This window comes from Mchenga conophoros, linkage group LG7 (genome assembly GCF_057382185.1).
Source record: "Mchenga conophoros isolate Kocher_MC1m ecotype Shallow Benthic linkage group LG7, M_conophoros_male_GT1.1, whole genome shotgun sequence".
NCBI classification, from domain to species: Eukaryota; Metazoa; Chordata; class Actinopteri; order Cichliformes; family Cichlidae; genus Mchenga; species Mchenga conophoros.
In genome coordinates this window covers 60238335-60252016 of record NC_140532.1, presented here as the reverse complement: position 1 = coordinate 60252016, position 13682 = coordinate 60238335, and the positions used below count along the sequence as shown (strand labels likewise).

Below are 13682 nucleotides of genomic sequence, written 5' to 3'. Positions count from 1 at the left end.
AATGCTGATTAAGTAACGCTGATTAGTTAATAATAAACTAATTTTAAAACATCAATCTGCACAGTAGCTCTACTAATAATCAATTAAACTTTTTTTAAAAAATCCCCAACTTGCATTTTATTATTCAAGATTCTTAAAAATAGTAAAATAATAGTGCACAATCATATTTGGACACTCTTTCCAAAAACACAGGACTGAATACAGGGTTAGTTGATAAAAAATAGCAATTTATTATTTATTTCTTTAATAAAAGTATTCTTATAGCAAAGTACAGTTTTTAAAAAAAGAAAATAAATATTCAATATCTCGAGTATAAAAAACAACAACAAATCTGTTCCTAAGATCTATTTTCTGACAATAAGCCATCCATGTGTTTGCCAGGCAGGAAATATTACTTACTTTTCACAAAAAGGGATTTTCGAATACATCTCGCTCTTGTGGTTACAAAAAACAGCCATACATTTACATGTGATTGAGAAAGTGTGATAGAAATACACCAATTTCTGCTGTTCCTTGTCTACATCATTCCAGAGCATCTTTTGCACATGAGAACCAACCCAAGTTTTGCCCCTTAAAAATCTGATGCTAAATATAATATATGAAAATCATCGTTCTCCCTCCAAAAGAGTGACAAGATCAGGCTTGCGAGGCTTACGTGTATATTTCATGTTTGGAGTGAATTCATGAACAAATTAGAAAGCATTTTTCCATACGAGAAACAAATACGGAAGTCTTATAAATGAAACAATTTTTCTAATGTGCAAAAAATGCAAATACATGTAATGCAGTTTTGGATAACTTACATTTATATTTCAATGTTATATTTCATTATTAAGTCATATATATATATGTGTATATATATAATTTATTTTAGTTTAAGTTAAATTCTTTCATGTTTCATTTCAACAAACAGTATCCTTTAACATAACAATCTTAAAGGGAAGGATAATGACTGCTCCTAGCTGGTACGATAAACCAGTTCTTTTTTTTTTGCAATGTTTGCACAGGCATTTCAAGTGTGTTTTTGAAACTGTTAGCATTGCTAATGATAATAAATACATTCAGCCCTAACGCAAATAAGGGGATATGGGAATGTTGCACCATAAACTGACTGAACCAGTATGTTTCGATTTGAAAGCAATGAACGCTGTGCATGGAAAGTATAATGAGGAAAAACAACAGTCTAAGGAAAACAGTGGGGTGAGCAGATTGTCTTCAGTAAGTAACTCCCTTTAACTTCTGCTCACCCTTGCCTTAAGTAGTTAAATGTGTTGAATGGCCGAGTTTAGAAATATGGCTATGGCAGCTGAAATTAATTGATGGTTGCGAGCTGAAAATATTAGCATAAGCTGCTTTGTTTTAATGGCTTGCTGTTTTGCTTACTTTTCTGTTCATTTTACCTCATCCAGCTGTTTTTTTCCCCCACCAAACTGCAGTTTGGCTGATAATAAGAGATAAGAAAAATTCCACAGAGATGTGCTCCAGTGTGGGGGAAAAAACTATGCAACCCATTACAGTTGTTGATGTTGCCTTGACACAGCAGCTGCTCAGTAAAGATGTTAAGCATTTACTGTATTGAAGTGTACATGATCACATCCAAGCCCCTGGTTAGTTAGCAATTTTGAGAATCAGAGTTAATTATTACCAAAGAAGAGGTTAGGGTGTGAACATTTCAGCATGTAAGAAGCTAGATTTCTGGCTATTAACACACCCCGAAGAAAGCTGAAACTGCACTACTTTTTACTTCACTACGTTTGTCGACTACTGTATTTGACAAATCTGTGTAGAGGGCCTTTTTTAAGTGAATCTTCACTGGCACTCCAAACAGAAACACTAGCTGCTGAGGTAACCACAGAACTATGGATGGGTCTGTTTTTTTATGTGCACTACGCCTATCATAAAAACATTTTTTCAGTCAGTATTTATATAGTTGCACATGTAGAATAGAATCTCTAAGTCCAAAACTCCACTGAAGAAGCACCATAACACTTTTTGTGAACTTTGAAATGCATCTTGAAGCTTGTTCCCGTGCGTAAAGGTTTAAACTCTAAGTGATATTGCATGAAAATCTTGTTGACTTGCCTACATTTTCCTTTTTTTCCCACATATTTACAGTGCTTGTCAGCCAAAAGTCCAACTTCTGTAGTAAACTGTATGTTTCTCTTTGCCTTACCTTCTCATAACCTTGCCTCGATTTGAATCGTTTAAGGGGTAACTCTTAACTCTGACAGAAAGAAAATGGCAGAGGAACCTGATATTAAATCTCAGTATGGATGTGTTGAAAATGATTTGAATGCTGAGAACAATCCCACAAGATTTCTAATGTTCCAACTACACTGAGCTGAATTTTACATTTCGGTTTTGCAACTGTCTTTGTGTGCATTTCCAACATGTTCATAGTTAAAATTCTGTGAGGGGTAACTCAAGATAATGGACAACAGACAGAAGTGTCAATTATTATTATTATTATTATTATTATTATTATTATTATTATTATTATTATTATTATTATATATTTTTTTATAGAATATAACTTAACTATGGGACAAACAACATCTGACTGTGATTTAACTTCATATTTAAAATGCTAACAATCATTTGAGCTTTGTTTAGCTAGTAAGTCCTCAAATTATTTAATAGTTGCCTCATGAAAAAAAATCATAAGAGATCTACAGCAAGTATAAAATGCATAGGTTGGATGGAGGGAGATGAATGCATTTTCCAATCTCATTCTTTGCATAATAAACATATAGGAAAAAAATACATAAAATGGAGCCAAAATGAGCACACATTTTTCAACAGCCTTGGCTAAGCAGTCTGGGCAGCTGTATAAAAATGTACAGTCAACAACTGTAGAATAAGACCAGTAGTTATCAGTTTGCATTTACGCTTGGAGTTCATATACACTGCTCCTGCTTTAGCACACTGATGTTCAAAAGAGGAGAATTCTAGCAAATGTACAAAGTCAGCTGAAGTTTCCCAATCTGTCCTCGGCCTCTGACGTGAACCACACAGACTCGCAGGAACGCATCACAACTTTTTGAGCAGTGGTTTGGCGAAGCTGCAGGTGAGCATTAACCCTTTGTTTAGAAAGAATCCACCTTAGATAAAATATTGACCACACATCAGTTCAGTCGCTATTTGTGAACATGAGCAAATCTGATCCAAAAACGCTATAATCTTAATCTGAGAGGATGCCAAGAGACAATGAGCTGGCATTTTTACTCAAAAATTCATTTGATGTCATTTAACAGAAAGCCTTTAGGTTCACAAAGGTTTGAGAGATATTATGTCTTTAATTTCCATCTGCTTTGACACACAGAGTTATGAGGACAAACTCTGGATAATCTTAGCTCTATATAGCAGATTTGGAAAAGACTTATTGATGTTCACAAATCAGGTCTGAACTCTCATTTCAGTGTGTATTGTCCTTTTACCCATCTCCCTATAGCTCAAGGGAAATAATACTAATCCCTAATCACTAGGGACAACTTGACTCCGCTTGCTTCTTCTCAGCTTTCAGGCTGCATGTCTTTCTTCCTGCCTTTCCGCCAATGAGAAACTTCACAGTCTGAAAAACAAATGAGAAGAGAAACTAATTTAGGCGTTTACACATTAGCTTTCCTCATCATGTTTTATTGCCACATAATCAGTATAACAATATAACTTCTCTTTCAGGCAAGTGAAAGATCATGCCAGAACAGATCCGAGACCTTTTTGAAACAAATCCCCTTTGGAGTTGTGTCATCCAGTGAAAAACTCTGCCTCTCGTGCTGTTTTGTCAGGTGGTTTTAACGTTGTTGCTGATGCGAGTCTTAAACAAAAGTTAAATGCAAACGGTGTTTTTCTGTGCATGTGTGTGCTCAATCATTTCACTTTATCAAAATCTTGAGACACAGTTCATCCAGATGGTTTGGCAAAGGCTGCAGGACAACTCAGAGCATCAAAAGTTTGGCTAGGTGTTCCAGGCAGGACACTTACATAACACAGCAGTGCTAGAACCCAAAAAATAATGTGTGTATACTGTCATGATTCCCAACCACAGCCTTCTTATAAGGCATCTAATTTGACACTTGCTTCCTTGCTGGAAAGTCTACGTTACTGAAAAATGTACTTCCACTCTATCATCCCTGAGTTTCATAAAATATTTAGTCCTGTCTGACAGGAAACATCTGCAGAATCTTAGCTAATCCAAAATCTGAAAAACAAATGCTGATGCCTCTTTAACATCAAGACTGACATTATGTAATGAGCTGTTTGGGGAGTTTATACCCGACATCATCTTAACGAAATGAACCCATTTAAAAGCTGACATGGGATGGTTCTTAAACAAATTACAGCCTACAGTGTCATTTCCTGTCTTATACTTACAGTCTTCCTGAACGTCTGCGTTGGAAAAGCATTCACTGAAGAGGCAGTACATGGTGCGGCACAAGTTGTCCAAGAGAGACTTTGGAGTAGCAAATCGCCAACTAGACTCTGGCATGTTTTCAGGCTTTTCTGTTAAACTATCCCAAATGTCCTGGATTTTCTCTGGAAGGTCCTCTTGGAAGACCTAAACACACAAAAAACACAAACACATAGTGAGTCAGTTAGCCTGAATCAAAAAATAGGGATCAATAAGGTGTTATTAGAATAAAATCTCTTCTATCTTAGAATCAAATCAAATCAAATCAAATCACTTTTTATTGTCACATCACATGTGCAGGCACACTGGCACAGCACATGCGAGTGAAATTCTTGTGTGCGAGCCACACAAGCAACAGAGATGTGCAAACACAACAACACAAACGAGCAAAATACAAGAATGGCCAACCTGAAACTAATAAATATATGTACAATATATAATAGTGTATGCATTTCTGGATGTGTATACTAAATATTTTCCTACGTGTGTGTGTGTGTGTGTGTATGTGTGTGTGTGTGTGTGTGTGTGTATACACATTTTTACAAATTAAATAGTAAAAAAATAAAATAAAATAATAATAATAATAATAATAATAAAATATATAAAATATACAGAGTTGAATATGTGCAAAACAAGTGGCAAGAATGTGACACTGGCAGCTATAAGGTCTGTATACACTTATGTGACTTGATAAAATAGTACAAAAGCTTACTTGATAAACCAAAAAAAGTAAGATTGATCACCATAAATCGCATCTTTTCCACATTATCCCTGCATTTCCATTCAGAGAAAGCCAGCAGATGCTTTTAATTCATATTACAGCCAGCTGTCCAGGTTGACCTTTAGTCTCCAAAAGTTTCATTTCACACACTTCATACCTGTACAGACCAGCCTTGCAGCCACCCAAGGGCTCAGGGTGATTAGAGTTTTGAGGCTCTGGTATCTAACCTATGCTTTGCTTTGAGCGCAAACCTAAAATTAACCAACTGTGTGGATTCCTTTAAAAGGAAACTCGGGACCTGTCCTTTTACACCGACTTGTGGAAAATAGATTCACTTGGTCTGCCAGTTATGTATTTATGGAGTATCCTGAATTTTAACTTTTTGTATTCTGTTTAACACCAACTTCACTTATTTAGCAGTTTTTCAATTTTAAAGCTTTTGGATTGGTAAATGTTAAAATTGGATCTTCAAATTTTACAATGCTTGGATATAACAGGAAGGTAATTAATGGAAAATATAAACTATTGGGTTAACTAGTAATTGTGAAAAAATTAAAGGGAAATATACCCACAGTAGTAAAAGTGACTTTCTGCCCTAACCCTAACCCTTACAGGAGAAAGTTCATTCAATCATTATAGTGGTCAGCTATAATGGCAAAGACATTATCCAGCAACGATCAGGACTAGACTTTCAAAGTCGGCTTGTTCAGTCATTTTCAGTCCAGACCCAAAGCTAGCACACTCTGACTGGCATAAAACAGCATTTTTGCACCGACAAGATGATTCCCAAAGATCTATTAACTGAAAGGCCTGGGATATGAAGTAGACTTGACAAGCGGTGGACAAAAGAAGAAGTGACATGCCTAAAGAGCTGTCTACAGCAGACAAACTGAAAGGACAGGTGGACAGACCAAACAGGTCAGAGAAGAGCAGACGAGATGCATCCTGACAACGTGCCATCAGCTCTATTTTATGTCATATAAAGGCGTAATTCAACCCCCAGTTTTATCGGGGTTTATCAGTTTATAACATGTATGTGGCAGGTTACGTCACAAACATAGTTAACTTTCTTACTGCAGCATGATGAGGAATCCTAACATCTATCAGCATGTCTGTGAGATATTTTATGTTTTTTAATGCCACCTTTCTCTCATTTTCAGGTAAATACAGTGGTGAGAAATAGCTTTTTTCAGCTGAGGCAGCTCTCTAAAGTAAAACCTTTTATTTCTTTTTGTGACTTGGAGAGAGTTTTACATGCATTTGTGACCACTCGCCTTGATTATTGTAATGGACTTTATATTGGTATTGATCAGGCTTCACTATCACATTTGCAAATGGTCCAGAATGCTGCTGCTCGCCTGTTGACAGGGACACACAAATGTGAGCCCCTGTTCTTGCCTCCTTACATTGGTTGTCTGTCCATTTTAGAATTCATTTTAAAATTGCATTGTTTGCTTTTACAGTTTTAAATGACCTGGCGCCTTCTTACCTGTCAGACCTTCTTCACCGATACACTCCACAAAGGTCTCTCAGATCAACTGACCAGTCACTCCTTGCTGTCCCCATGTCAAGACTGAAACACCGGGGGGACCAGGCTTTCGCTGTTGTGGCCCCCAAATTATGGAATAAACTGCCCCTCCATATTAGGCTGGCCCCAACACTTGAAATGTTTAAATCTTTTAAAAATACACTTTTTTTCAAAGGCTTTTAGGAGTAGGACCAGAGTCAGCCTGTAGTCAGTTTTAGTCAGCTGTTGGTCACTCTTAATCTTTTTATTTTGTCAATTTTATTCATTGTAAATCTTATTGTCTATTTTACTCATGTATTTAATATGTATACAGATTTATTTTTATCTTCTTTTTATTTTGTATTTATCTTGTATTTATTTTATTGTTATTTATATTTATTTCTCTGTCTGCTTAATATATGGTTTTTAACTGCTATCTCTGTTTTATTATTGGAAAGCACTTTGGTCAACTTTGTTGTTTTTAAAGTGCTATATAAATAAAGTTGGATTGGATGGGATTCATTTGATTGGCTGATGTGTGTGACAGACCAAAAACTCATTAGCCCCCTAAGAAGACATGATATAGCTTTTGGAAACCTTATTTTTTTTTTGTTATAATAATTCTTTTGGCATACTGGTGTGGAAATTGTTATGACTAAACACATTATTTCACCTTAGTCGATACTTTTTACTACCTCCAATAGAAGTGAGGGGGGGAAAAGCCCAACTGTAACGTGGAGATTTTCTTCCTTTCTGACCTCCAGAGAGATGTTAAGATTTCTGATCATGCTTCAGAAAATGTTTGTAATAGAGTAACCTGTGATGTTTTAAGCTGGTTGGGAATTTGTGAAAAGAAAGACTTAATCCTGATAAAACTGGAGGTTAAATAACAGCTTAAGATCACATAAAACAGCGCTGATCGCATCTTGTCGGCATGCAGGCTGATTTCACCACTTTGTCCGTACACCGAACATGAGAAGGAAAAAAATAAAACACAGAGAGGGTAATGTCAGACTTCAACTTGTTGGTCGAGTGAACCACCAGTGCACCTGACTCAAACAGGCTCTCCTCCACACAGTTCTCTACAACCTAACAGGTGGATTTTCCCATTTTACTGGAGCAGGCAAACAATGAAGAACCACTGACTGCTTTAAAGATAGAGAGTGAAAATATATCCTTGTTATTATTTTCTTCCTTATATTTTTTTAATATAAAACTCATTGTTACAACCAAGGAAGTGCAAAGTGACCCCTTTAGACTGTTGTTTAGGTTTAGTTTCCTTGGTTTCTGTCACTAGATAGCTAACATAACCACTTTAAGGAAGGGAAACAGCGATGAAAGGCTGAGGTATGCCAAATTGCACAAGGACTGGAATCAGCCCAAATCTTTTGGAGTAATGAATCCAAATGTGACATTATTGGTTCAAATTGTCACCAATGCATACAGAGGAGATCAGCAGAGAGGTACAACAGTGAGTGTCTACGGTCATCTGTAAAGTGCATTGGATGCTCTGCCATGGTTGGATTTCAGCCAGTGGTGATGGAGATCTTGTTAAAATTGGTTTTGAGATTTTGATCCAATTTTAATTTTGATTTTTTGACTTTTTGATGGAATATCATCTTGAAATCATCTGATTGGTAGAGGTTTGATTTTTCAGCATCAAAAAATAATCCCCAACACACTGCCAGAGCATACATGGACAGAAAAACACACTCTGAAACTCTTTTAGCCATGGATTGGTCTCTCAGGATTTAATGTTATTGAAGCCAGAAAACAGAACAACAGGCAGCCAAAATCCAAAGAAGGCTTTGAATGAATAAGCTTTAAATAAAGGTGGTCATACCAAACAATTCTTTGGAGCTCATTAGAATTATATAAACCCAGTTTTTGTCTTATATACTGTATTTTGATGTATATTTACTCATGTTTCAATACGTTGGTGCACCTATTTTCCATTTTCCTACCAAATATAATGAAATGTGGTTGGTTTGGGGGTTATGTAAGGTCCAAAAATATGATACTGGAAAATATGACAGGTCGCCTTTCTGTACCAAATGTTCCATTTTACTCAGTCAAGAGGACAAGAGAAAATGCTGGACAAAAAGAAGAACAGGATGTAATTATGTTCACAGACTTGGTCAGATTTCTTCACCTACTGTCTGCTGAAACTCGGAAATAGGAAGAATATCTGCTGCTCTGCTGCGGCTAATGGGGATGTTAACTAAACTAAACTTACAAGCAGGACAGCTATAGAAATTAATCTAAATTGTCAGATGTTTAGTAAGCTGTCTAAACTGAATAAACAGGTCTGGAATGTTTACTTTTGACTAAACACTACAACATAGAAAAGACCCAGGTTCTAAATATTAACAAATACAATCAAAGCAACATTAATACCTAACATCAACTGCAGCTCTGGTGCGCATGCTGTATAGAAACTTACCTCAGCAGGATGTGACTGCATAAAGACTGCCTGAGCATCCTTGAAGCGTCTTTCCAACTCGGCTGTGTAAGGACGTGAAGGATGTCTCGTTGGCAAAACCCAGAGGATCTAAAAATTCAACTTGACTTTAGTTTATACAGCATTAAAGGTGTTGATTTGTTCAGCAAGAAAATGTTAGTGCATAAAGTGTTTAATATAAAATAATTAAATGCTACACAGTGTTAAGGGAAAATGTAACCATTTATTATGAACTATTATTACTGGAACACTATCAGTGTTATTTATAAGAAATTCACAAAATGAACTAGCAGTCCAAAGACGTGCTATATTCATAGATTAGAATCTCCAAGGCTCTGGGCAAACCTTTAAACACACAGTAGTACTGAGGTAGCAAGGCTGGTGAGGTAGGACTAATCACTAGTACATACATTTACATATAAAATAAAATAAAATTGAAAGTGCTAACTAAAACAAAAACAGATCCACCAGTCAAAGCCACTACCACTCTGACAGTGCTTGTAGAAACTGGTCCCCCTCCAAACGTAAAAGCATCGAGGCACTCAACAGGAACAGGTGGTATTGAACTTTCAGTTTTATAGCACAATAGGCAAGAGGTGGACAGCGTTTTCCCGCAGGTTTAGTTCATGTTACTCAAGCACAAAATCTTTCCAAATTTTCCCAAACATTTCCTAATTGTATGAATGTCATGTGGTAGTATGTTAAGGGTGGTTGCAAGGGTGGTAACCTGAGCGGCATGTACAGGCATGCAGCAAGTGACTGAACCAAAAATTCTGGCTTAAATGACAGGGTGTGTTGGACTGATGTTGTGCAAGGAGTTTGTCATGTGAATGTGATAAGAAGTCAAGGTCTCAGATGGACTGTCTGAGCTAGCTTGCAAAGTTAAAGCTCATTTGTGCTTCCATGTGTCCCCATGGGTCGGCATGATGTAAACTTCATCATCTGCCCATCTAATCGAGGATCAGCCAAAAATCTGTCCTGGACCACATGTGCATACTGAACATGCCCCACAAAAACAAAATTGATGCTTGTTTGCATTGTACATCTAGTGGTTGCTGAATTTGCTTAATTAAAAAGTTCTACGGCCCAGTCTGTGTGTAGTAACTTGTTTTTCTGTGTTCAGCGTAAGCGGCAATTGATGTGCCAGTTCACTGAACAGCATGCTGAAAAAGAAGACTATGAGCTGTCTGTGGTCCTGAAATATGAATAAAATGGCGTGAAATTTACAGATTTTATTTATTTCGTTGACATTTCTTTGGCATGACATGAAGCCTTTTATACTTAGTGTGGAGATTTTTTACTGATATTTTCTGTTCACCACTAAGTGCTTGAAGTTGCCTCCTTTGGCTTGTCCTGACAGTATGTTTTAAACACCAAGCAAACATTCACATGTAAACTGGACTTTAAGCTGTGTCCACATCTCAAGCCACACTGCTGTGTAGCTAAACAGGATGGCACCAGGTTTTCCAGGCTCTGCATCCCCTTCACATGTCAGTCATGTGAACCTTTGCTCGCATTGGTAGTTTCTTTAACCGCTTTCCATCAAAGTTAGAATCAGCTCAACCTGGTACCCACCCATTTTCAGCAGCCAATTCTTATTTTGCCTGCCAAAGCCACAAATCAAAATTACATTGGAATTCTTTGGTCTCTAGTCACCACATGACTGCTATGATTTGGTGCTATGAGTTACCTTAGGGTAGAAAAATCTGTTTTCCTTTTGTGTTTATTTTTCCATCAGCCCGCCTGCTCAGCCATAAAGTTAACTTAGGATAGCTAAATTATCTTAAGGCCCCTCTCGCCCCTCCTCTGACATGTACAAGAACAAGTTACCGAAAAGATTATGGGTATGAATACGTTTTACAAAAGAAACAAGGGTATAAATAATTCCAAAGCAAAAGGTTTTATATCCCTGCAGCATTACTGTAAATTGAGACTAACTGGTGCGTCATGCATTTGTCTACATCCAATTAAATGTCTAATTAGCTTAATGGGCCGATGGCCCCAGCAGTCTCTCATCAGCTCTTCTTAGACAAACAAATGATATACGACACATCCACATTTCAGAGCAACCAGCAACACAAACAGGTTCCACTAGTAACAGCTCTGTTCTTACCTTTTTTAAAACACCTTGATACACTTGAAACCACAGCCTCTGGAGAACCAGGTCATTCAACCCCTCTGTTCTTAACTTCTGATGAAGGAAAAAGAGGAAAAAGACAAACTCATCACATCACCATTCACACTCAGACTTTATTAGCAAGACCTTCTCAAAATATTTATATAGAAAACAGAGGTTGTCTTATGACTTTACCATTCGGCTGATATTTGACAGTCTAAAGATTTCCCTATTATGAACCTTGATGGTGTACTCGATGGGGAAGTTGTGTTTCTGTAAAGGAAAGAAAAAGCAAAACAAAAATTACCACATAGATTTTGCAACCCAACTTACTTCTTTTATGTTTTGTAGAAATTTACTATTTGACCTGACACATGGAAAGAAATTTCGATTTTCGATGTTTTTGCCCACACAGGGAAGATATAAATGCTCTAATTATGATTACGTCCCCATGTGGGTCAGTCACTCGATAAATAATCTGTTTACCTATGTTTTGTTTAAAAAACCTTGCTAATTTACGTTGCAGCATTTTTGTCATGCACATACAAGTTCTGAGCCCACATGTATTAAGATGCCAGTGATATCAAGTTTCATTATGGGAACTGTAAGAACACGTTTTTGGAGCTTGTCCCAAATTAGGAAGAAGTCGGAATAATTCCATTTTCCTCTAAACCCTGCACCACTGACCCCACACCACATGCCTGCAGTCATGTCATCAGTGTCTCACCATGTACCGTCGTCTGTGGCTGAGGCTGTCGTTGATCGTCCTCAGTGGTGTGCACATACTGGAGTGCGTTGGGGCCATCAGAACGGGAGCTATCAAAAACAGGCCTATGGAAACAAGAGTCACACAGCACGAGATTAACTGTACAGTTAATTTCTTTACAACGCCCTTTCACAGGGCTCTGCTGAAATTCTTCAGATGCAGTTTGCATGTGCAACATTTTTGTGCATGTGCGTATGTTTCCCTGCTCCCAGTGTGACTCTTTTACATGATCAGTTAACATTTAAATTTTAACGGAGGAAGTTAAATACCTTAGAGAGCACATCAAGAAGATGAGTAACACACTGAGATGCTGTATACATGTAGCTATTTTCAGAATTATTAGAAACTCACTCTGTGTCAAGCATGTGTTTTCATACATGTGATGCTTCCTTCTGTCAACATATGTGTCGCCTGCTGGTCTCAAGTTAAAACAAAGAACTTACTTCATAAGCTCATGTGGTTTTGGACTGGAAACCACAATGCTATCACCACTGTGATATCTTAGACAACACCAAAATGTTACCTTTCCAGGACCTAAACTAGTACTCAGATGTTTGTTTTTAAAAAAGTTAACACTGATGCACATGCACCATTAAACCAATCTGCAAAACGGAAATAGCGTCAAGGCCAGCCACCCTTTTCATTTAAGCCCATTTCTTTTCATATCATGCAAAAGAATGGATTAAAATAAATAACTGACGTCAGCATTAACGAGGTCTACATTTTTTCCTACCTTTTATCACCCAGATTTATTATATTGTTTATATACTGATGGGATGAGTCTAGTTATTTCATTCTTTGTTTTCTGACTTGGGAAAATAACATAAACAAAACGCCATATGTTCTGATTGTCTATGATTAGAGTTTTGGTTATGGTTGGAGTTAGGGATCCTCATCAATGACAACTGTGTGTGCTGTGTATGCCTGACAAAGGGTCTGAGCAGATGGGAATTAGCTGGTAGCAAAACTTCGTATAAGGTATCCTTTCATTTGTGAGATTATTGTTTTTGTCCATGTCCTGACAACAACAACAACAACAACAATAATAATAATAATAATAATAATAAAAACTACCTAATACTGTGTAGCGTATAGTAATTACAATCTTACTACAATGACCATGGCATATGTATTTCTGTAGCTTAACTGCTCCTAGTTTAATTAAAAATAAACTACATAGGGTACCAGGAATATCAACATCTACACATATTTTTTAAATTACTTTTATGAAACTCAGGTACTTATATGTTATATGTCTTATGTGTAGTGGATGATGTCAAAAAGCATGACAAAAATTACGTCTACATTACATATATGTGTACGCTGCTGTCTGTAAATTAATTGTGCTAAACATTTTTAGTGCAGTGGCTCTTTGGGGGTCACTGCAATGTGTTGTCATGGATATCTCTAAACACGTGTTAATCACACAGTGATGCTAATAGTGCTCGTAACTTATTACTTTGTCTTATGTAATGAATATGCTGTTTGCAAAGAAGAAGAACAATAAATATATGTTTTATTATTCATAAAGAAATAACATACATGTTTGTCTTTTTTTTTTACATGAATTAAAATCAACTTTGGCCTTAATTCTTTTAAACTAGTAGGACTTCTAAGACATTAGATGTTTGGATGTCATAATACCAACATGACAGCTGTAAAAGACGGTAAGCTCCGATTAGTTGTGGAGCAAAGTGTACCCT

General features: G+C 36.7%; 1 protein-coding gene across 2 annotated transcripts in view; it reads right to left on the bottom strand.

Moving 5' to 3' along the window:
• Window positions 1-206: 206 nt before the first annotated feature.
• The window catches only part of il34 (interleukin 34), a 28002-nt gene continuing 14526 nt past the window's right edge, over window positions 207-13682 (bottom strand). The window contains exons 3-8 of one of the 2 annotated variants that reach the window (XM_085280542.1): window positions 11941-12044; window positions 11409-11486; window positions 11211-11288; window positions 9080-9187; window positions 4372-4555; window positions 207-3571 (exon numbers count right to left, since the gene is read on the bottom strand). In XM_085280542.1, coding sequence (XP_085136668.1) covers window positions 3513-3571; window positions 4372-4555; window positions 9080-9187; window positions 11211-11288; window positions 11409-11486; window positions 11941-12044 — 611 coding nt within the window. In that variant the 3' untranslated portion in view covers window positions 207-3512. The remainder of the gene's footprint in view (window positions 3572-4371; window positions 4556-9079; window positions 9188-11210; window positions 11289-11408; window positions 11487-11940; window positions 12045-13682) is intronic. The other variant, XM_085280543.1, reaches the window with a different exon arrangement.